Source organism: Podarcis melisellensis, assembly GCF_964234715.1.
Source record: "Podarcis melisellensis genome assembly, chromosome: 8".
Lineage (NCBI taxonomy): Eukaryota > Metazoa > Chordata > Lepidosauria > Squamata > Lacertidae > Podarcis > Podarcis melisellensis.
In genome coordinates this window covers 82,963,119-82,984,419 of record NC_138540.1, presented here as the reverse complement: position 1 = coordinate 82,984,419, position 21,301 = coordinate 82,963,119, and the positions used below count along the sequence as shown (strand labels likewise).

Below are 21,301 nucleotides of genomic sequence, written 5' to 3'. Positions count from 1 at the left end.
CTGACCTTCTGATCGGCAGGTCCTAGGCTCTGTGGTTTAACCCACAGCGCCACCTGCGTAAAAAGATAAAGGTAAAAAGTTAAGTCCAGCCAAAGGCAACTCTGGGGTTGCAGCACTCGTCTTGCTTTCAGGCCGAGGGAGCCAGCGTTTGTCCACAGACAGTTTTCCGGGTCATGTGGCCAGCAGGACTAAACCGCTTCTGGCGCAACAGAAACCAGAGCGCACGGAAATGCCGTTTACCTTCCTGCCGGAGTAGTACCTATTTATCTACTTGCACTGGTATGCTTTCGAACTGCTAGGTTGGCAGGAGCTGGGACAGAGCAATGGGAGCTCGCTGCAGTCACACGGATTCTCCAGGTGACGCTGCCAGCCAGGTTCATGCCCCAAACCCCAGACAGACACTGCTGCCAGCCAATGCACACAGTAAAGAGCAAGATGGAACCCAGTGGTCTGTACCCATTATGCCAATAAAGTCTGAATGAATGAATATATGTACCTGTAGCTGCCTGCGTTCTTAGGAGAAAAGCAGAGGCTGGAGTCAGTGCGGCCTGCTTGCTCAGCAGCTGGTGAGAAGTGCTGCGGGGAGGTTGGTTCACTGATGTGGGGGGGCAGGGGACCCACAGAGAGCTCCTTCCCCCAACGAGGGGCCCCCAGAACTTAAACTGCAGCTCTCTCTGTCTCTCTTAAACTGCTCTCCCCCCGCTTCTACTTTTGCTACCCTCACCAAGCGTGTTTTTCTTGATGTGCATGTGCTGAAAATCTGGCAAAATGAAATCTAGGGATTGATCCATGCATACCTCTCTTCTTCACTGTTTGCAGCCGCCTCCCCCCCCCCCCCCGCAGAGACGTCCCCATCATGTGGTGTCAACCATTTAATTGCCACAGCAATGACCTCCGGCCGGCACATCGAAACCACTTGATGATGATAAAAAAAGCAATTTTATCTGTCAGCAGTAATTAACGTGCTGGAACGTTAACGTGGCTGTCGGTTCCATTCATCTCCTGCTATTTCTTTCTCTCCTCTCTCCCCTCTCTCCCTTCCACCCCCCCTCCCCACCACCCAGGCTCCTTCGTGGGGGAAAGTCGTAATTGTGCAAATATATCCCGTTGGTATAAAGAGGCATTGTTGCTGCAGGGCAGGCCTTGGGAGAGAGGCAGGGGGTGAGAGATGGGGGGGGGGCTAAGAGCAGCCCCCTTGCCCCAGGACAGGGATTCTGGTAGTGCAAGCTCCAGAATTTTTATTTTCGGGGAGGAGACTCATAGAATCGTTGACTTGTAGAGCTGGGAGGGATGCCAACGGTCATCTAGTCCAGCCCCTGCAATAATAATAATAATAATAATAATAATAATAATAATAAGCCACTGGGCAGCTTCCAACAAAGATTAAAAATACATTAAAATGTCACACATTAAAAGCTTCCCTAAACAGGGCTGCCTTCAGATGTCTTCTAAAAGACTGGGAGTTGTTCTCTTTGACATCTGGTGGGAGGGCATTCCACAGGGCGGGTGCCACCACCGAGAAGGCCCTCTGCCTGGTTCCCTGTAACTTGGCTTCTCACAGTGAGGGAACCACCAGAAGGCCGTCGACACTGGACCTCAGCATCCGGGCAGAACAATGGGGGTGGAGATGCTCCTTCAGGTATAGTAAGCAGAAATCTCAGCTAAAGCAAGAATCTCAGCCAAAGCATCCATGACAGATGTCCATCCAACCCCTGCTTAGAAAACCTCCAAGGAAGGAGAGTCCACAACCTCCTGAAGGAGACTGTTCCACTGTCTCCTTCAGCTCTCGCTGTCAAAAAGCTCCTCCTGATGTTTAGTTGGAATCTCCTTTCTTGTAACTTGAAGCCATGGGTTCGAATTCTACCCTCCAGAACAGCAGAAAACAAGGAGATATTTGAAGATGGCTGGCGCTGTGGGTTAAACCACAGAACCTAGGACTTGCTGATCAGAAGGTCGGCGGTTCGAATCCCCGCGATGGGGTGAGCTCCTGTTGCTCGGTCCCTGCTCCTGCCAACCTAGCAGTTCGAAAGCACGTCAAAGTACAAGTAGATAAATAGGTACCGCTCCGGGGGGAAGGTAAACGGCTCTGCTCTGGTTCGCCAGAAGCGGCTTAGTCATGCTGGCCACATGACTCGGAAGCTGTACGCCGGCTCCCTCGGCCAATAAAGCAAAATGAGTGCCGCAACCCCAGAGTCGGCCACGACTGGACCTAACGGTCAGGGGTCCCTTTACCTTTACCTTATCACATCTCCTCTCCTTTCCAGGCTAAACATAGCCAGCTCCCTCAACCGCTCCTCATAAGGCTTGGTTTCCAGACCTTTGACCATCTTCGTCACCTTCCATTGCACACGCCCCGTATTGTCAATGTCCTTCTTATATTGTGGCGTCCAGAACTGGACACAGGAGTCCTGATGGGGTCTGAGCAAGGTAGAATAGAGTAGACAAAGCTACTTGATTACGGGAAAAGACACTGTGGCTCACTTCATCTGAGAGACGCCAACTGTGAAAGCACATCTGACTTATTTTGGGTGTGAAGCAATATTGGGAGTCTGAATTTTGCACCAGGGTAACCCACCCCAGTTGGAAAACCCCCTTTCTCCGGGCTCCAAAAATTTTATTAGGCGCTGCTGGTTCATCCTCTAGCTTATCCTGGCAATCATATGGACTAGAAATTTTGCCAAACTTCTGCTTGTTTAAACTTCCTTTCAGAGCGGAACCACATTTCAAAGGCAAATGTGTTGTGCCCTAAAAGAACACCCCCCCCGGTCTATTTTGAATGAGAAGTTTCTTCGGGAACAGGCAATCTAGGGTGGAGAAGCAAAGTGGGGTGCTTAACTTCTTCCTGTGCAAATGGCGATGACTCTCCCTTTCCAGCTTTTTAAATGCGTGTTTGTGAGGGTAAATCATCATCAATCTTTATTATGGTCCAGAGACCCAACAAATCATTACAAAGCAATACACAATTCATACAGCCTACCTCCAGGTTAAACAAGCATTTTGTTCAGAATATAGGGATTATTTGTTCTTGCAACCACCGATAAAAACTTTGCCACTGCTAATGTTCTAGCATCTGTCCGGTCTTTCAATAGGAACCTGACATAGTGAGCCTCTGATTTTCCCGGGAAAGGTACCAGCAAGGGTAGTATCAGTTCAGCCCTGGCTTGCTCATATTTTGCACAATGCAACAAAATATGTTTTATGGAATCGGTGTCTTGAGGGTAAATAATGTCTTTTGAACCGGGGGGGGGGGTGAGAGTAGCAGCTGATTTTGAGTTTAGGGCAAAGAAGGTGAGGAAAGGGTTACATCAGCCACTTCCATGCTTCAAATCCGCTCCCCCACCCCACCCCACATCCCCCTGGGACCAGTACACAAGTTGGCATATAACATGTCCTTTGGCCCTGGGAGTGGCGACGGCTTTGGCCCCGATCTCTCTTTCCAGCCCTGGGCATTGTTGCAGCCACAGAGGGGGCAGGTTAACATTCATCCCTCCTTACGGGGATTTATCGCCCGGACTTTGCAAAACGAAAGGAGGGCGAACTCAGCGTGGAGCCCCCAAAGTCCTCCCTTTGGAGCTCGCAGAGTCGTTTCTGCCCAACGGCCCTGGGACCGGTTTCGTAAACTGCTTCAAACGTTGCCTTAGGAGAGGACATCATCATCCAGCTTTAAAGGGATTTGGCCGGAGACCCGAAAACCGGGCATTTTTTGGCGTTTGCTAACATTTGCCATGGCGAGATTCAAAGGGGACGTCTGAGGCTTCCGTCCTGTGTCTCCTTGGGGAGCAGCTTCCTGTTTTCTGGAACAGTTTGGAGTGGGGGGGGGGGTGAAAAAGCAAAGGAGAGAAAAAACTTTTGGCTGTGGCTCTTCTCCCCTCCCCCTCTCGGCCTTATTCGGCTCTCCTCCCTGGATGAACCCTGAAGAGGTTGCGCGCTCTCTCTGTCTGGTCTTTGCTCATCACAAATATTCAGGGCTTTCTTGCTCCTTATTTTGCAGAGAGGGTTTGCTGCCTCGCCTTCTCTTTGCCCAGGGAATTTCCAGATGTTCCTGCACTTTTAAACAGCTGCTTCTAGGTGCCTCTTTAGGCGCTGTGCAGATCTTAAACCCACACAGAGGTGCATAAAATTTATGCTCAATTTGGAGAAAGCAGAAAGGAAGTTGTCTTCCTCATCACGGTATTTTATTTTATTTTTGGGAAATAATATTTATTAAAGTTTTAAAAGTTACAAAAAGAAAAAATAAAAACACCATATTAGACAAAAACAAAACAGCACATCACAATAACCTCCTCATCATGGTAAAACACTGCAATCCGGAGTCGGCCAACGAAGCCGAATGCTATAAACTTCAGGGCAGGCAAAATAAGTTACTGTATTTTTTGCTCTAGAAGACTCACTTTTTCCCTCCTAAAAAGTAAGGGGAAATGTGTGTGCGTCTTATGGAGCGAATGCAGGCTGCGCAGCTATCCCAGAAGCCAGAACAGCAAGAGGGATTGCTGCTTTCACTGCACAGCGATCCCTCTTGCTGTTCTGGCTTCTGGGATTCAGAATATTTTTTTTCTTGTTTCCCTCCTCCAAAAATTAGGTGCGTCTGATAGTCTGGTGCGTCTTCTGATAGTCTGGTGCGTATTTTAACTGTTAGATGCAGGTATTGCTGCACTTTTATAGTACTGAACCTTTTGGAACCTCGTCTATATGCCAGTAAAGGTTTGAGAGGGGTTGGTTGACATAGAGTTGGAAGGAACCAACCAAAAAGAATCTTTTTCCCCAACGTGGGACTTGAACCCATGATTCTGATTGTAAGGGTCTCATGCTATACCGACAACTGCTCTTCTTTATCTTCTGAGCCTGCCTTCACTACGACGAGGTTTAGGAATGCCTTTTTGCTCAAAACGAACCCTAATATTCTTGTTGTTGTTTAGTCGTGTCCTACTCTTCGTGACCCCCTGGACCAGAGCACGCCAGGCACACCTGTCTTCCACTGCCTCCCACAGTTTGGTCAAACTCATGCTGGTAGCTTCGAGAACACTGTCCAACCATCTCATCCTCCGTCGTCCCCTTCTCCTTGTGCCCTCCATCTTTCCCAACATCAGGGTCTTCTCCAGGGAGCCTTCTCTTCTCATGAGGTGGCCAAAGTCTTGGAGCCTCAGCTTCAGGATCTGTCCTTCCAGTGAGCACTCAGGGCTAATTTCCTTCAGAATGGAGAGGTTTGATCGTCATGGGACTCTCAAGAGTCTCCTCCAGCACCAGAATTCAAAAGCATCAATTCTTTGGCGATCAGCCTTCTTTATGGTCCAGCTCACATCACTACTGGGAAAACCATGGTTTTAACTATACGGACCTTTGTTGGCAAGGTGATGTCTCTTCCTAATATTCTTAGGAAGTCTTAATTCCAGGACCGCTTTGGGTGACATTTGGTCCTTTGGTATTGACTTGGCTCTAGTCCTGATGTTGCCCAGCCCTTGCAAGCAGCTCTTTTGTGGAGTACTTCTTCTGTAGCAAATAGGGTCCCTGGGGTGTTGCCATGCCGCCTGTTTTGGCAGACGCGACAAAGAGCCTTGTGGCACCTTAACAACGGGCGCATTTATTGTAGTTTAACAAGCTTCCATGAACGAGAGTCCACTTCATCACATGCAGATTGGTGTCTGACTTCACCTTTGGGGGGTGAAGCCTGGGAGTCAGGAGTGGGAGAGAGAAATCCACTCAGAAACAGCCCATGACGTCCCTACTAACCTGGTGCTAGGGGAGTAAAGTATTGCACTTGGGCAAAAAAAATGAGAGGCACAAATACAAGATGGGTGACACCTGGCTTGAGAGCAGTACATGTGAAAAGGATCTAGGAGTCTTGGTTGACCACAAACTTGACATGAGCCAACAGTGTGACGCGGCAGCTAAAAAAGCCAATGCAATTCTGGGCTGCATCAATAGGAGTATAGCATCTAGATCAAGGGAAGTAATAGTGCCACTGTATTCTGCTCTGGTCAGACCTCACCTGGAGTACTGTGTCCAGTTCTGGGCACCACAGTTCAAGAAGGACACTGACAAACTGGAACGTGTCCAGAGGAGGGCAACCAAAATGGTCAAAGGCCTGGAAACGATGCCTTATGAGGAATGGCTAAGGGATCTGGGCATGTTTAGCCTGGAGAAGAGGAGGTTAAGGGGTGATATGATAGCCATGTTCAAATATATAAAAGGATGTCACATAGAGGAGGGAGAAAGGTTGTTTTCTGCTGCTCCAGAGAAGCGGACACAGCCCTTGTGGTCTCTTCCAACTCTATGATTCTATGAGTCCTTAACTCAATGGTGGAGCGCATATCTTGTCTGCAGGAGCTCACAGGTTCAGTCCTCATGAAAAGCAATCTTTGGTGGATGGGAAAGTTGTGGAAGAGCCCTGCACCTGGAGAGTTACTGCCGGCCAGAGCAGGTCAAGCCTAGCTAGATGGGCCAGTGATTTGTCTCTGTGCACGGCAACAGCTCACATACTTTATTTTCTGCACATACTTTATTTTTCCGTGTATAACACCCCCCTACTTGTTGATCTTTTTGGGGGTTTGGGGGAGAGGATTGCCCAGAGCTTTTCCGGGGGGGGGGAGGGGGATGCAATAAATCACTAACCCAATGGATAGGCTCTGACAATCGCTTGCATTGCAGAAGCCAAAAAGCGTCTGCCCAATCGCCAGCAGTGGCCGACAATCGCACGCACAATTGCCGTGGCACCAGCCAATACAAACCAGCCTTTGCCGCAGCCACCAATCGCCTATGACAATCTGCAGCTTGCGGCAGTCACATGTCCTCCCTACCCACGCTCCGTGTATAAGACAACCCCCCCCCCATTTTTTAACACTATTTTGGAGTAAAAAAACAACTCGTCTTATACACGGAAAAGTATGGTACATCTTTAACATAGGCTGCCAGCCAATCTGAAGGTGCTTCCTGTTTTAAATTAATTTATCCCCACCCCTATTTTGCTTACTTGATCTGAACTTAAATATGTTTGCATATTTGCAGTGTTCAAAATTTCCCGGGGCGACAGGTACGTTTTGCTACTGGTGGAGATTTCTGGGTGCCAGACTGATCACCACAGTTTAAAAACCTCTGCCTTAGTCCATGTTGTTGTTGTTTAGTCGTTTAGTTGTGTCTGACTCTTCGTGACCCCCTGGACCAGAGCACATCAGGCACTCCTGTCTTCCACTGCCTCCCGCAGTTTGGTCAGACTCATGCTGGTAGCTTCGAGAACACTGTTCCACCATCTCGTCCTCTGTCGTCCCCTTCTCCTTGTGCCCGCCATCTTTCCCAACATCAGGGTCTTTTCCAGGGAGTCTTCTCTTCTCATGAGGTGGCCAAAGTATTGGAGCCTCAGCTTCAGGATCTGTCCTTCCAGTGAGCACTCAGGGCTGATTTCCTTCACATGCCATGGAAATGGAACTGGTATTAAAGTTAATACCAGTTCCTTTTCCATGGTGTGTGTCTCTCCTCCTTGCATACAGGGACAAGTGAATTGTTGTAACAGCAAGCTGCAGTCAAGCTATATGTAGCAGAGATCATAGAATAGTAAAATGGTAGCTTTGGAAGGGACCCTGAGAATCATCTAGTCCAAACTCCTTGTGAGTAGACATTATTTTGTGGCGACCGCAACCTAGGTTTAAGGTGCCATTTAGAGGCTGGCTTATATTGCTGAGATTCTAACACTGTTTGCATGTTGAAAAATCATTCCTGGAGGAGGAGAGAGCCCCCTCCCCATTTTTAAATGTGAGGCAGATAACAATTTATATGAGTATTAAAAAAAAAGGAAGGAAAAGGCCTTCTGCAATTTTTTGTTCGCCATCCAGCTTGGAAGCTGGCGAGATCCAGTCTCACCCATTAATTAATCAACGGGCTCCTTTTAAGTTGCAGTTAATATCTGCGCTGATCAATCGTTTTAAAGCCTGCTGCCCTATTTTTAGTGCATTGGGTTGCTACCCTGGATCTGTTTGGGCTGTAAACCGAATTAGGAACTGTATTTACCAAGGTTTGATTTGGGGTAGAGTTTCTAGTCCCTATGACGTAATGCCCTGGGAGTTTTGTAGCAAGGTTTTATTCTGTGAACCACCCTGTGATCTTCGGATGAAGGGCAGAATACAAATCTAATAACTAAAATAATAATAATAATAATTTTGGAATCTTCCCTACACCTGGACCAGCTGTGTTGGTGTGACACGTAACTTTCTTTCCACCTTTCCCCCCTCTGCTTGGCAAAAGCACCAGCCTTGTTTATTTGGAGTGGGGGTGGGGAAACACATCTATATAATATAAATGTTGTTTCTGTGTTCTCTCTCTCTCCACAGTCTCTGGATGGGTTTGTGTTTGCACTGAACCAGGAGGGAAAATTCCTTTACATCTCCGAGACGGTGTCTATTTACCTTGGGCTCTCGCAGGTAGGAGCTGTGTGAGCTGTGTGCTAAAACGTGAATAATACATGCACAGACTGGAAATAAAAGAGGGGGGGGAACCCCACTCATGCGGCCAGATGTATAGCGCATGAGTATTATGCAGTCGGGTGGGGGTTGTGCTGGGAACAGGCAAGATTATTCTCTGCGGCGTTTGCAAGGTGGAGAATCTACAGGCTCCCAAATACTTTGGGGGCTGCAGCCAGATAGCGTTGGACAGCTGGAATGGGCAGGAATGGTTGCAGCCAACCCATAATTTGCTTACTATGGTATTCTTGAAGCATGCAGAGCTGTGAGCTTCTGCAGACTTCTGAGAACCTCTGCTGCTATTTTAATAGGGAGAGAGAAAGAGCGTGCATGTGTGTAGTCCTCATGAGGACAGTCCTTTTTGCCCATGCATAAAGGAAGTTGACTTGTTTAGCTTAGGAGGTTGAGACCAAACGTGCTAGAGCAGCCTTTGTCAACCTGGTGCCCTCCAGCTGTTTTGGACGGCAATTCTCATCCGCCCCAGCCAGCACAGTTGCGCTCAAAAACATCTGGTGGCCAGAGATCTAGGACTCCACAAGTGATTCTGGGAGAGTGAACAGGATTGGGCAATAGCTCCCCAAAATGGACAACAAAACGCTGCTGAAATGTGTACAATGAGTAAGGATGCAACTTTAATCTGACAAAGAAATGTATACATACGAATACAATTTCTAAAATGCAGTGAGATATGATCTCAGCTACCCAGAATGACGCCTAAAGGCAGGTGCATGGGAAAGTGTGGGATAACGTTTGCTCTGATGCGGCAGCAGTTTAACTCTCCTTTTGCAAAGAAATCAGAATGATTGCTCATTAAATAGCCAGTGTAGCGGATCTCCCTGCAAACCAATCTGGATGAATGCTCAACAAAAAGGGCGGTTTGGAAACACCCTTAGTTTCACAAGGATGACGATGATGATGATGATGATGATAATAATAATAATAATAATAATAATAATAATAATAATAATAATAATAATAATAATAATAATTTATTTCTACCCCGCCCATCTGGCTGGGTTTCCCCAGCCACTCTGGGCAGCTTCCAACAAAGATTAAAAATGCAATAAAACACCAGTCATTAAAAACTTCCCTAAACAGGGCTGCCTTCAGATGTATGTCTGTGATCCCTGTAAGGAACAGCGGCATATTCCTGCATGGCAGGGGGTTGGACTAGATGACATTCAGGGTTCCCTTCCAACACTATGGTTCTATGATCTATGAGAGTGTGGTGCATTAGGGACTCTCTCTCTCTCTCTTTCTCCCTTAAATTGGGCTGCCTTTTTGTGCTCAAGCTTCAGAGTGTGAGCTTCCAAGTTCTGCAGGATGTTTCCTTGGGCCTGGCTGCATAAGAAACTTCTGAGCCGAAAGCTTCACCCGACCCCAGCGTCCCCCTTTGCCTCCTGGCGAAGTGTGCTCTCCCCGTGCTTTTTAGCGTTCTGCGTCCCACCTCCCAACAGAGAACATCGCTCCCCTTCCTGGCCTGCCGATTTCCAGCCCCCCCCAATAAACACTTCACAGTCCTTGCCGCATGAATAATTAATCGTGGTAATTATCTCTGCTACAAACGATGCAATTTAAACATGCTTTGTCTGATAATTGATGATCGGCCTTCCTTCTGAGCTGCGATTGATGGGTTGCAGCTAGGAGAGAAGGAGAAGAGAAGAGCGTCGTCGTCCCCCCGCCATATCCCACGACGCGCATGTTTTCCAGGAGACCTTGGGGAGGAGGAAGTCGGGAGCAAATTGCAAACCGCAGATTCCACACACCCAGCCTGCATCTTCCTTGCAAAGCACCCTGTTAAAGGTGGTTTGCCCTAAGGGAAGGTAAAGGTAAAGGGACCACTAGGTCCAGTTGTGGCCGACTCTGAGGTTGCAGCGCTCATCTCGCTTTACTGGCTGAGGGAGCCGGCGTACAGCTTCCGGGTCATGTGGCCAGCATGACTAAGCCACTTCTGGCGAACCAGAGCAGTGCACGGAAACGCCGCTTACCCTCCTGCCAGAGCGGTACCTATTTATCTACTTGCACTGGTGTGCTTTTGAACTGCTAGGTTGGCAGGAGCAGGGACCAAGCAACGGGAGCTCACCCTGTCACGGGGATTCGAACCGCCGACCTTCTGGTCGGCAAGTTCTAGGCTCTGTGGTTTAACCCACAGCGCCACCCATGCCACCCGTGTCCCTATTTGTACCCTCAAAAATATCAGCCTGCCATTGCCGGGACTCCCACTGTTGTCCCAGGTGCCATGCTGCTTGATGAGCGACCTCGTAGCAGTAAGCAATTTTTGATTTTTGCATTGTCCCAAATTGCAGGTTTTTTGGGGGGTGGCAAGCTGACTCCACCCAGTGTCATTTACGCGTCTGTTTAAAGCGTTTTTTGTTCTACCCTTCGGCCAAAAAGGACCCCGCACCTCCCACAGCTTGCAGTCTGAAAATACGTGGTACGAAAGGAAAAGGCGATGAGGAGAGAAAGCGAGCTTGGCTCTTCGAGTTTCAAATCTCTTGTAGCAAGCAGCTGAGAAGGGAACTGTGCTTCTGGGGATCCGACAGCGAAAGGAGCCGGTTTGTGAGCACAGTCGATGGCCCGACCCTGCTTCCCTTCTCTACTTCGGCTCTGCGGTTTGATGGGACGGTGGCTGCGTGTGAGAGTTGGGACAGAGACGAAAGGTTGCCACCAAGTCTTCACTCCCTCCCTCTAGCCTCTTGTGAAGGAATCATCCATAAAAGCAGCAGAAGAGCTGCAGATTCGTAAAGCGAATCGTAAAACGACCATGGCCATTTCTCCTGAGAGACAAGGCCTGTTTCCTGTGCACGAAAGTCGCTCAACGCTCAACACCCCGCAAGCTTTCCCTCTTCTTTTTAAGCTTTCTTATTTTTCGTTTTCACCTTGACAACAAGGCAAGAATGTGAAAGCAGGGGGCTGACGGCGGGATTTGAATATCAGCAGAGGGGAACGTGCTCCGGCCCCGACCAATCAATAGCACCAGTTTCACTCCGCGCAGTGCCGAACGAGACCTCTTTTGCCTTTCAACTTTCCATTTCCCCTTAAGCAATTAGAGCTGGATGAAGGGGTAAGGGGAGGCAAGGGACCAGCCCCCCCCCCCAGCGGAGAGCCCTGTTGTTAGGAGGTGTCAGTCGGCTGGCGCCGGGCCCAGGAACGGCAGTTTGTGCAGCGTGAGTGACAGCTGCCTCATTCCATCAGCACATCTCCCTTTCGGAGGAGGAGAAAGAGAGGATGCCAGCAACCGATTCCTCTTATTCCCGAGGAGTCCAGCTATGCAGGAAGGGAAACTGAGGCAGAGACCAGGGAGGGCGCCTTGAGCGAAGAAGACCCTAGGGGAAAACTGGCTTGAGTGACACCTGCCTCCCAGAGTTGGCTTCTGAACCCTGCTTGTTTGCCACAAACCCAACTCAGGTGCTGGAATTTAGGCGGCTGCGTTCCGGCCCCCAGAATCCTTTGCTCTTACCCGCCAGGAACCAAACTCTTCAGAGAAGAGTTTTGAACGGAGGCCAAGAGCTTGCAGCCGTTCGGACTTCGTGCTGGCTGCAAAACGGTGTGGGTTGCTTTTCTCCGGGAAATATACCACGGAGGCAACTGGATCAGAATCAGGCCTTATCTGCCCCCGTGCAGAGAAGGGTGACAGAACGAGAGCCCATGTGCGAAAGCCGTATTCCTGTTTTGGTCCTAGGAATACTCTGCTGGGAAGATCTTGAGAGACCCTGCAAGCCAAAACACACCTCCTGATTGTCTGGAAGTCAGGATTTTTTCAGTGTACACGGAATAATTATGGGGAAGCCGTTGTAAATAACGAATCTTGAGTCTGGTTCATCCCCACCCACTCCTTCTTTCTTCGGGTGGCTTCCTTCCTGTGCTTTCCTCCCCCCCCCCTCCACAGTCTGGTTGGGGTGTGCCTGAGAACAGCTGCGGGGTGGGGGGTGGGCGCGGGGAGAGACAAGGCGACTGCTCCGCTTTTCAAGCTGATTTTTGCTCCCCGAGGCCCCCACTTACAAACTGGGCACTTTCAACCTGTTCTCTGGCAAAGATTCCAGACTGGAGCGAACCCCGGGCAAGGAGAAGGCAGCCTTTGATATAGCATTAAATTGTGATGGAGAAGACCTTGCCGGAGGCCGTAGGAGAAAGGCAGAGGGGACTAGCGGGGGGGGGGGCGGGTGAGAGGAAAAGAAGACAGGTACTGTGTGTGTGTGTGTGTGTGTGTGTGTGTGCGCGCGCGCGCGCGCGCAGAAGGAAGGTGACTCTTGCATCCATTCTAAATTTCATCAGGACTCCACTGGGCAGCTCCTTCTCATACTGGGTCTGGAATGGAGTCGGTTCGCCTGGGTCTCGGGCATCCCCGAATTCTTCTCCCCTCTTCAAACAGGAGCTTCAAATGCACTGGAAACGCATCTCCGTCATCTCTGTGCCCCCCTCGAATCCCACCCACTCTGTCCCCCCAAATTCCTGCCTTTCTCATCCTTTACATTTAAAACCAACCAACCAACACCACAGCTTTAAGGCTGAGCCTGGCCAACGTGGTTCTTCATCTCCTTGGGGCCGGCTCAACCAAATACTTTGGCAGTGGGAGGCGGCCGCTTCAGGCAGCAGTTGCTTGGTTGAAGGAGTTGGAGGGAACAGAGTTGTGTGTGGTGCAAGGTTTTTTCTGCATCTCTTAAGCTACCCTGCTGCCCTCAGGTGCAGAAGAGGACGCTTGGCAGAGTTGAAGTAAGAGGCAACTCCCAGCCCGGTCGGATTCTGCACACAAAAGAGGGAGTGTGTGTGTGATCTGGGCATTTGCCTCTGGCAGCAGAACGTCTTGGACCAGCCTTGGCCCAGCCCTTTGCTCTCTGGCCCTCAACCCATCAGCTCAGCAAGACAATGCTATCAGGATGTGATGGTCGGACTCATCGCCTGTTTTTCCCTCCCTTGGCAATCTAATCTGTGGCGGTCTTCCTGCTGTGGAGAGGCATCCTTAAGAACATAAGAAGCGCCTCCTGGATCAGGCCAACGAGTCCAGCATCCTGTTCTCGCAGCGGCCAACCAGATACTTCTGGGAAACCCTTCAAGCAGGATTCGAACACAAGATCCCTCTTCCCTCCTGCAACGGGCTTTCAGAACCATTGCCACCTTCAACCATGGAAGCACCGAGGGCCTTCTGGCGGTTCCCTCCCTGCGAGAAGTGAGGTTACGGGGAACCAGGCAGAGGGCCTTCTCGGTAGTGGCACCTGCCCTGTGGAACGCCCTCCCATCAGATGCGAAGGAAATTAGCAGCTATCTTCTCTTTAAAAGACATCCAAAGGCAGCCCTGTTTAGGGAAGTTTTTAATGTTTAATGCTGTATTCTTTTTAACACTTGATTGGGAGCCGCCCAGAGTGGCTGGGGAAACTCAGCCAGATGGGCGGGATATAAATAATAAATACCGTATTTTTCACTCTATAGGGTGCACCAACCCATAGGGCGCACCTAGTTTGGGAGGGGATAAAGAAAAAAAATTATCCCCCCCCCCAGGCGCAGGGCTGGGGCGGGGGAAGCCCGAGCTTCCCCCCGACTCCAGCCCCCAGAACAGGCTGCTATCCGCAAGCCTTCGGAGCCCGGCAGGAACTCCCCCACGCTCAGAAGGCTTGCAGATAGTTGCCTGAAGCGCGGAGAGCCCAGCACTGCGCTTTCCGGGGTTCGGGCTGCAGGCTGCCATCCGCAAGCCTTCGGAGCCCGGAGGGAACTCCCACCGTGCTCCGAAGGCTTGCGGATAGCTTCCTGAGGCCTGGAGAGCGAGAGGGGTTGGTGCGCACCGACCCCTCTTGCTCTCCAGGCTTCAGCGAAAGCCTGCATTCGCTCCATAGGACGCACACACATTTCCCCTTCATTTTTGGAGGGAGAAAAGTGCGTCCTATAGAGCGAAAAATACGGTAATAAATTATTATTATTATTATTATTATTATTATTATTATTATTATTATTATTATTAGCAGAGCGCCCCTGTTGTGGCTAGTAGCCATTGGGGAAGACAGTGCCAGGTGCTGTACAGAATTGAGCAGCCAGGCCAGAGGTGTGTTGCTAACAAGCCCCGGCTCTTTAGAGGTCTTTGACCCTGCAGGAGGGGGCAGCAAATATATTTCCTTTCCTCCCGTCTGCTTTCCGCGTCCCCCCCCCCTTACCCACCGCCCCCTCTTTCTTCTTCCTCCGCCTTCCTCGCCTCTTTCAGTCAAATTGCCCTTTGCTGGTGCATCTTTAATGAGGAGCAGCTCCTTTCAAATGCACCTGACCCTGCCGATACCTCGGCATTATTATTTATTGATCCCTTTCTCCTGTCCGCCCCCCCCCCAATTCATTACGATGTGGGAAACGTTAACCCGAAGTGCTGACCTTTAGTATTCAAATCAGGCAGTGCGGTTCCCTGGCTGCCTGCATGCTGATGAGGTGCTGTTGGGTCGGCAGGCAGGGTGGCTCGGAGGTCACGGAGGTGGGGGCCTACCTTTTTATTTTATTTTATTCCTGGGGAGAGGGTGGCGGCTAACAGAGAGGGCTGGGTTGTGGGCTCCTAGCTGCCTGGGGGGGGGCCTTTCAGGCAGCAGCCGAACGCAGCTGCCGCTTCTCTATGTTTGCGCAGGGCAGGCCCCTTCTGCATGCAGATGTGCCGGCACACCCAGATTCCCCCAAAATCTAGGGCAGACCCACAAAACAAGGGATGTTACACCGGGCAGGAAGGCTGCAGCTTGATTGCCGAGTGCACTGAGGAATAATAATAATAATAATTTTTTATTTACCGTATTTTTTGCTCTATAAGACTCACTTTTTCCCTCCTAAAAAGTAAGGGGAAATGTGTGTGCGTCTTATGGAGCGAATGCAGGCTGCGCAGCTATCCCAGAAGCCAGAACAGCAAGAGGGATCGCTGCTTTCGCTGTGCAGTGATCCCTCTTGTTGTTCTGGCTTCTGAGGTTCAGAATATATTTTTTTCTTGGTTTCCTCCTCCAAAAACTAGGTGTGTCTTATAGTCTGGTGCGTCTTACAGAGCGAAAAATACAATATATCCTGCCCTCCCCAGCCAAAGCCGGGCTCAGAGCGGCTAACAACAATAAAAGTAACACAGTTCACATAAAATCACAATCAATGAATTAAAATACATTCTAAAATCAATTCAGAATCAAATTAATGGCAGCCATTGGGCTAGAAGTTCTGTGAGGATTACCAGAAGAGGGGGTCAGACTGCGCCTTGGCGAAAGGCCAGGTGGAACAGCTCCGTCTTGCAGGCCCTGCGGAAAGATGTCAAGTCCCGCAGGGCCCTAGTCTCTTGTGACAGAGTGTTCCACCAGATCGGGGCCACGGCCGAAAAAGCCCTGGCTCTGGTTGAGGCCAGCCTAACCTCCCTGTGGCCCGGGACCTCCAAGATGTTTTTGTTTGAAGAGGTCCTCCGGGGGACATACCAGGAGAGGCGGTCCCGTAGGTATGAGGGTCCTAGGCTGTATAAGGCTTTAAAGGTTAAAACCTGCACCTTGAACCTGATCCTGTACTCCACCGGGAGCCAGTGCAGCTGGTATAGCACCGGATGAATGTGATCTTGCAGCGAAGACCCCGTAAGGAGTCTCGCTGCGGCATTCTGCACCCGCTGGAGTTTCTGGGTCAGTCTCAAGGGCAGCCCCACGTAGAGTGAGTTAGAATGCCTGGAGACTGACCCCCCCCCCAACGCTGGATCCTTTTTTAAAGGTAGAAAAGCATCTGGTTGGCATGTAGAAGGTCGACTCGCCAGTGGCACCACTGGCAGGCTAAACGATCAGGTAGCGGCAGGTGATGGGAGGGACCTCTTTTCTCTGAGAGCCCGGAAGAGCAGCTGCCAGTCAGGCTGGACAGCTCTGGTCTAGACGGGCCAGTGGTCTAATATTGGAGGCAGCGACTTCACAGAGCAACCGAGAGCAGTTACAGGTAGGTAGCCATGTTGGTCTGCTATAGTTGAAGCAAAACAAAATAAATAAATTAAAAAATTCCCACAACCACTTCAAATTTGGTGATGATCTGTTCCTCTACAGCAATGGGCACTTGCATGGCTCCACAGTATGCCAACATCTTCATGGCAGATTTAGAACGTTTCCTAAACTCATGCCCACTCAAACCTCTCTTGTACCTGCGGTACATTGATGATGTTTTTATTATCTGGACACATGGTCAACAGACTCTGGACACTTTCCACCAGACATTCAGTGACTTTCACCCCACCATCAACTTAACAATGAACCAATCTGTTCAAGAAATACATTTTTTGGACACTACTATAAAAATACAGGACGGGTGTATAGACACCACCTTATACCGTAAACCAACTGACTGATAAACGTATCTACATGCTTCTAGCTACCATCCCAAACATGCCAAACAATCCATTGTATATAGCCAGGCTCTACGTTACAGCCACATCTGTTCACTCTAAGGTGCTACTGGAAGGAATAATTTTATTTTATTTCTTTTATATTGTTTCAACCCAGAGCAGCGAGTCTGCTGTTCTCTTTAAAAAGATAAAATAAAGGCAAATGAGATTCTGCAGGAAGAAAATTCTGGGCATGCATGAATGTGTATGCCCCTCCTTCTCATTACTGTTAATGAGTTTTTGCCCCTCCTGTTCTGCATAATTTATTTTTAGTGCATTGTATTGCCCTGTTTCTTCTGCTCCCGGGAAGAGGGCAAAGGACTACCAGGAATGTATACCTCTTTAAATATAATACAAATAACTAAGCAGGGCGTTGGATCCCCACCTTGGCCCCTGAAAACCTTCTTCATCCGCACCTCTGGTTTTTGCTGAGCATTGCCCGCGGACTTTCAAGCCACGAGGACTAGAAACTTGCCTTCTTTACAAAACAATAAGCAAAAGCTGGAGTTCTCTGGAGGCTGAATCCTAAAGCCAGTGCTGCATTCAATTCTGGATTCCCACGCTCCCCAGAACTGCAGTGCTTCTATGAAAATCCAAGAGGATCTGTTGCACTAGGCGAGAGGGATTTGTGTAAACCTGCTATGTTAACCTTCAGCATTTAAATCAGGGCGGTCCAACTTTTCATATCAAGTGGGCTGCAAGAATACTTCAGCATAGAACATTGCTTTGTTGCGCAGGGGTGGGGAGTAAGGCCAAAATGGAGGGCACCTTTCCCCCTGCCCCAAGGGTGGTGCTTTGGGTTAAACCACAGAGCCTAGGACTTGCTGATCAGAGGGTCAGCGGTTCGAATCCCCGCGACAGGGTGAGCTCCCGTTGCTCGGTCCCTGCTCCTGCCAACCTAGCAGTTCGAAAGCATGTCAAAGTGCAAGTAGATAAATAGGTACCACTCGGGCGGGAAGGTAAACAGCGTTTCCGTGGACTGCTCTGGTTCGCCAGAAGCGGCTTAGTCATGCTGGCCACATGACCCAGAAGCTGTACGCCGGCTCCCTCGGCCTATAGAGCGAGATGAGCGCCACAACCCCAGAGTTGGTCACGACTGGACCTAATGGTCAGGGGTCCCTTTACCTTCCCCCTGCCCCAGCCCTTCTGCTGCCTTCCCAAAGCCAGATAAGCAAGCAAGTGCTCCCCTTTTGAGAAGGAGGCACAAACAACAACAACCATACATACATACATGCATGCATGCATACCCTGCCCATCTGGCTGGGTTTCCCCAGCCACTCTGGGTGCCTTCCAACAAAGTATTAAAATACAGTAGTCTGTTAAACATTAAAAGCTTACCTAAACAGGGCTGCCTTCAGATGTCTTCTAAAAGTCTGGTAGTTGTTCTTCTCTTTGACATCTGAGGGGAGGGCGTTCCACAGGACGGGTGCCACTACCGGGAAGGCCCTCTGCCTGGTTCTATGTACCTTGGCTTCTCACAGTGAGGGAACCGCCAGAAGGCCCTCGGCACTGGACCTCAGCATCCGGGCAGAACGATGGGGGTGGAGATGCACCTTCAGGTATACTGGACCGAGGCCGTTTAGGGCAGTGTTTCCCAAACGTTTTTGGGCAACGGCACACCTGTTTACTGAAAAAAAATCTCGCGGCACACCACCATTAAAGCCCCGCCCCGTGACGTCAGCGCGCAGCGTCACGCCGGGAGGGACGCACAAAAGTGAAAGTTTTTTCCCTCCCCCTTGCTGGGGAACCTCCAAGCTTTGGGGGTGGGAGGAGGCAGCAGAGCGAGGGACTGAGGGACGGCGGCAACTGAGGCGGCGGCGGCTGAGGCAGAGCTGGGAAGGGGGTTTCCAGGGGACACGGCAGCTCCTCGAAAGGCTTCTCTCAGCTGCGCTCAATCCGCCTCGGAGAGGATTTCCCCTCCGGTCCCATGCGTTCGTTTGGGGCATCGCTCCGGCTGCTCCCTCTCCCGCCGCGCAGGAGCGATGCCTCTCTCTGGCTCTCCCTCCGCGCAGGCTGAGGGAGGGAGGGAGAGGCGCGTGTGACCCGTCTCTGCTGGGAGACCAAACCCAGCGAGGCAGAGTCGCGCGGAGGCGCCCAGGCAGCGCTGCCGGCTGCGAGGAGGAGCGCCAGGCAGCAGCAGGAGGCGCGGCCTCTCCTCGCCGCCGCCGCCCCGCCTCTCGCCGCCCGACTCGCCCGCCTCCCTCCAGGCATCTCGCGGCACACGAGGCAACGTCTCACGGCACACTCGTGTGCCGCGGAACACCGGTTGGGAAACACTGGTTTAGGGCTTTAAAGATCTGACTGGGTCCTAAAGCCTCCCTTTTCCCTCCCAGACCTGGCAAAGCAATAACTATATTTTGGGAAGGAGAAGGGAGGACCCTGCCAGTGTCCTCACACCTCCTTCCCAAAGCCCAGCGCCATGTTTACCTGGCTGTGCAATGGCAGCACTGAGGCCTGGGGTGGAGGGCTGTCCAATGTTGCCCAAGGCCACTGAAAAAGGCCTCAAGGGCCACACGTTGGACCACTCTGATGTTGATAAATCTGGGTAAGGAGTAAGAAGGGAGTCAGAATGCTTGGAATCCCGAAAGATCCTGCTCCTGTTCCTGACACAGCCAGGTGTTCCTTGTCTTCCAGGTGGAGCTGACGGGGAGCAGCATCTTCGATTACGTCCACCCTGGAGACCACCCTGAGGTCGCTGAGCAGCTGGGCCTGAAGCCTCCCTCGGAGACGTCTCACTCGACGCGACAGAAAGCGCCCACTCTGGCTACTGCAACCTCCTCTTCTGGGCTGACGGAGACCTCTGAATCTGGTATGCCTTCTGGGTAACAGCAAGAGGGGAGAGGGCTCTTGTGTTCAGATCCTGCTTGCAGGTTTCCCATAACGGGCTTCTGCTTGTCCACTGCAATAACAGGATGGTGGACTCGACTGGCCGCCAGCCTGACCCAGCCAGGTGCCCATGCTTCAAGTACACCGAGAAATGGGTGTATTGCAAGCATGGAAGCTGTGTGTGGTTGCTCAGGTCATGGGGAACAGGCACTTGGCACATGCTTAGAGGTACCCTCTCGCCTCCAGGGCTAGAACAAAGCCATCTGTTTCAAGGGGGGGACCACACATGGCTCCAAGGAACAGCGACAGGGAATTTCGTTTTGACGTTTCTTGTCTGAGAGCCATGATGACTGAAGCCCATTTAATGTCCAGTGTAAAAGGTAAAGGGACCCCTGACCATTTGGTCCAGTCGTGACCGACTCTGGGGTTGCGGCGCTCATCTCGCTCTGTAGGCCGAGGGAGCCAGCGTACAGTTTCCGGGTCATGTGGCCAGCATGACTGAGCCGCTTCTGGCGAACCAGAGCAGCACACGGAAACACTGTTTACCTTCCCGCTGGAGCGGTACCTATTTATCTACTTGCACTTTGACGTGCTTTCAAACTGCTAGGTTGGCAGGAGCAGGGACCGAGCAACGGGAGCTCACCCCGTCGCGGGGATTCGAACCGCCGACCCTCTGATCAGCAAGTCCTAGGCTCTTTGGTTTAACCCACAAGCCACCCACATCCCAGTGCAATGTCCAGTGTAGACTAGCCTTTATAAATGAATTAAAACTTGCTCCCGAACCAGCCTACCCTCACCCGATTCCCTCTTTTTGTCAGCTTTGGCAGCCAATCACCCAGTCTCCTCCTCTTCCATAATACTGGCTATATAGTATTTCACCTTCATTAGCTCAGCAATCTTTACAACACCCCGGCGAGGTAGACCACCTCTGCAGTTTTGACATTGTAGATTGGGCCACTGAGGTTAAGGACATGCCTATGATCAGGGCTGTCTTAAGCATATGCGGCTCTGGGTGCAAAGATCCGCCCGGTGCCCCTCCCCCCCAGGTTGCACAGGTTGCCGAAGCCTCAGCATCAACAGAAGAGCCCGAGGCGGTGGTTGCAACAGAGCAAGGCCGGGGCTGGGCGCCTGGGGAGGGGGTGGGCAAACAGAGCCCATTGCAACAACGGTTGGGCCCGTGGCGGTGGCGACTGAGTGAAGCTGGGTGCCTCATGTGAACTGTGCGCGCTGAGTGGGCCTCTTGATGGCCTGCCAATCCCAGGTGCGCAGGAGGACAGAGCCAGCGGCTGCCTCAGCGTCTCGCTTGCCCGCAGCAGAAGAGCTGCGCCGCTCTGATGGGCTCAGCTCTGCTCGGCAGCGGCTGTCGGCTCTTCCCAATCTCTGGACTCCAGATCTCTGCCCCGGAATGAGAGCCCGGCGTCTGGGTGCCCCGCACCCCTAGCACCTATGGGTAAGACAGCCCTGCCTATGACCGAGTGAATTTGTGGCCGTGGCAATGGTTGTGTGCTGGTCCCAGGGGGTTACCGTGCGGCGTGGTCTGAGTCCAGTCCGTGTTCGATGGTGTGGTATGGAGGCTGTCCGTCAAGGCTGATGCGGGGTCCAAGGCAAGGAGTCGGATGTAGTCAGGAACTCTGGCAGAAGAGCAGGACAAGATGCCTGCAGGAAGAGGTTACCAACAATGTTG

At 51.1% G+C, this 21,301-nt stretch overlaps 1 protein-coding gene across 5 annotated transcripts in view; it reads left to right on the top strand.

Annotated features, from left to right (window-relative positions):
- The window catches only part of NPAS1 (neuronal PAS domain protein 1), a 94,701-nt gene that overhangs the window by 51,842 nt on the left and 21,558 nt on the right, over positions 1-21,301 (top strand). For all 5 annotated transcript variants that reach the window (XM_081921981.1, XM_081921982.1, XM_081921983.1 and 2 more), the window contains 2 exons: positions 8,319-8,408; positions 19,426-19,600. In XM_081921981.1, coding sequence (XP_081778107.1) covers positions 8,319-8,408; positions 19,426-19,600 — 265 coding nt within the window. The remainder of the gene's footprint in view (positions 1-8,318; positions 8,409-19,425; positions 19,601-21,301) is intronic.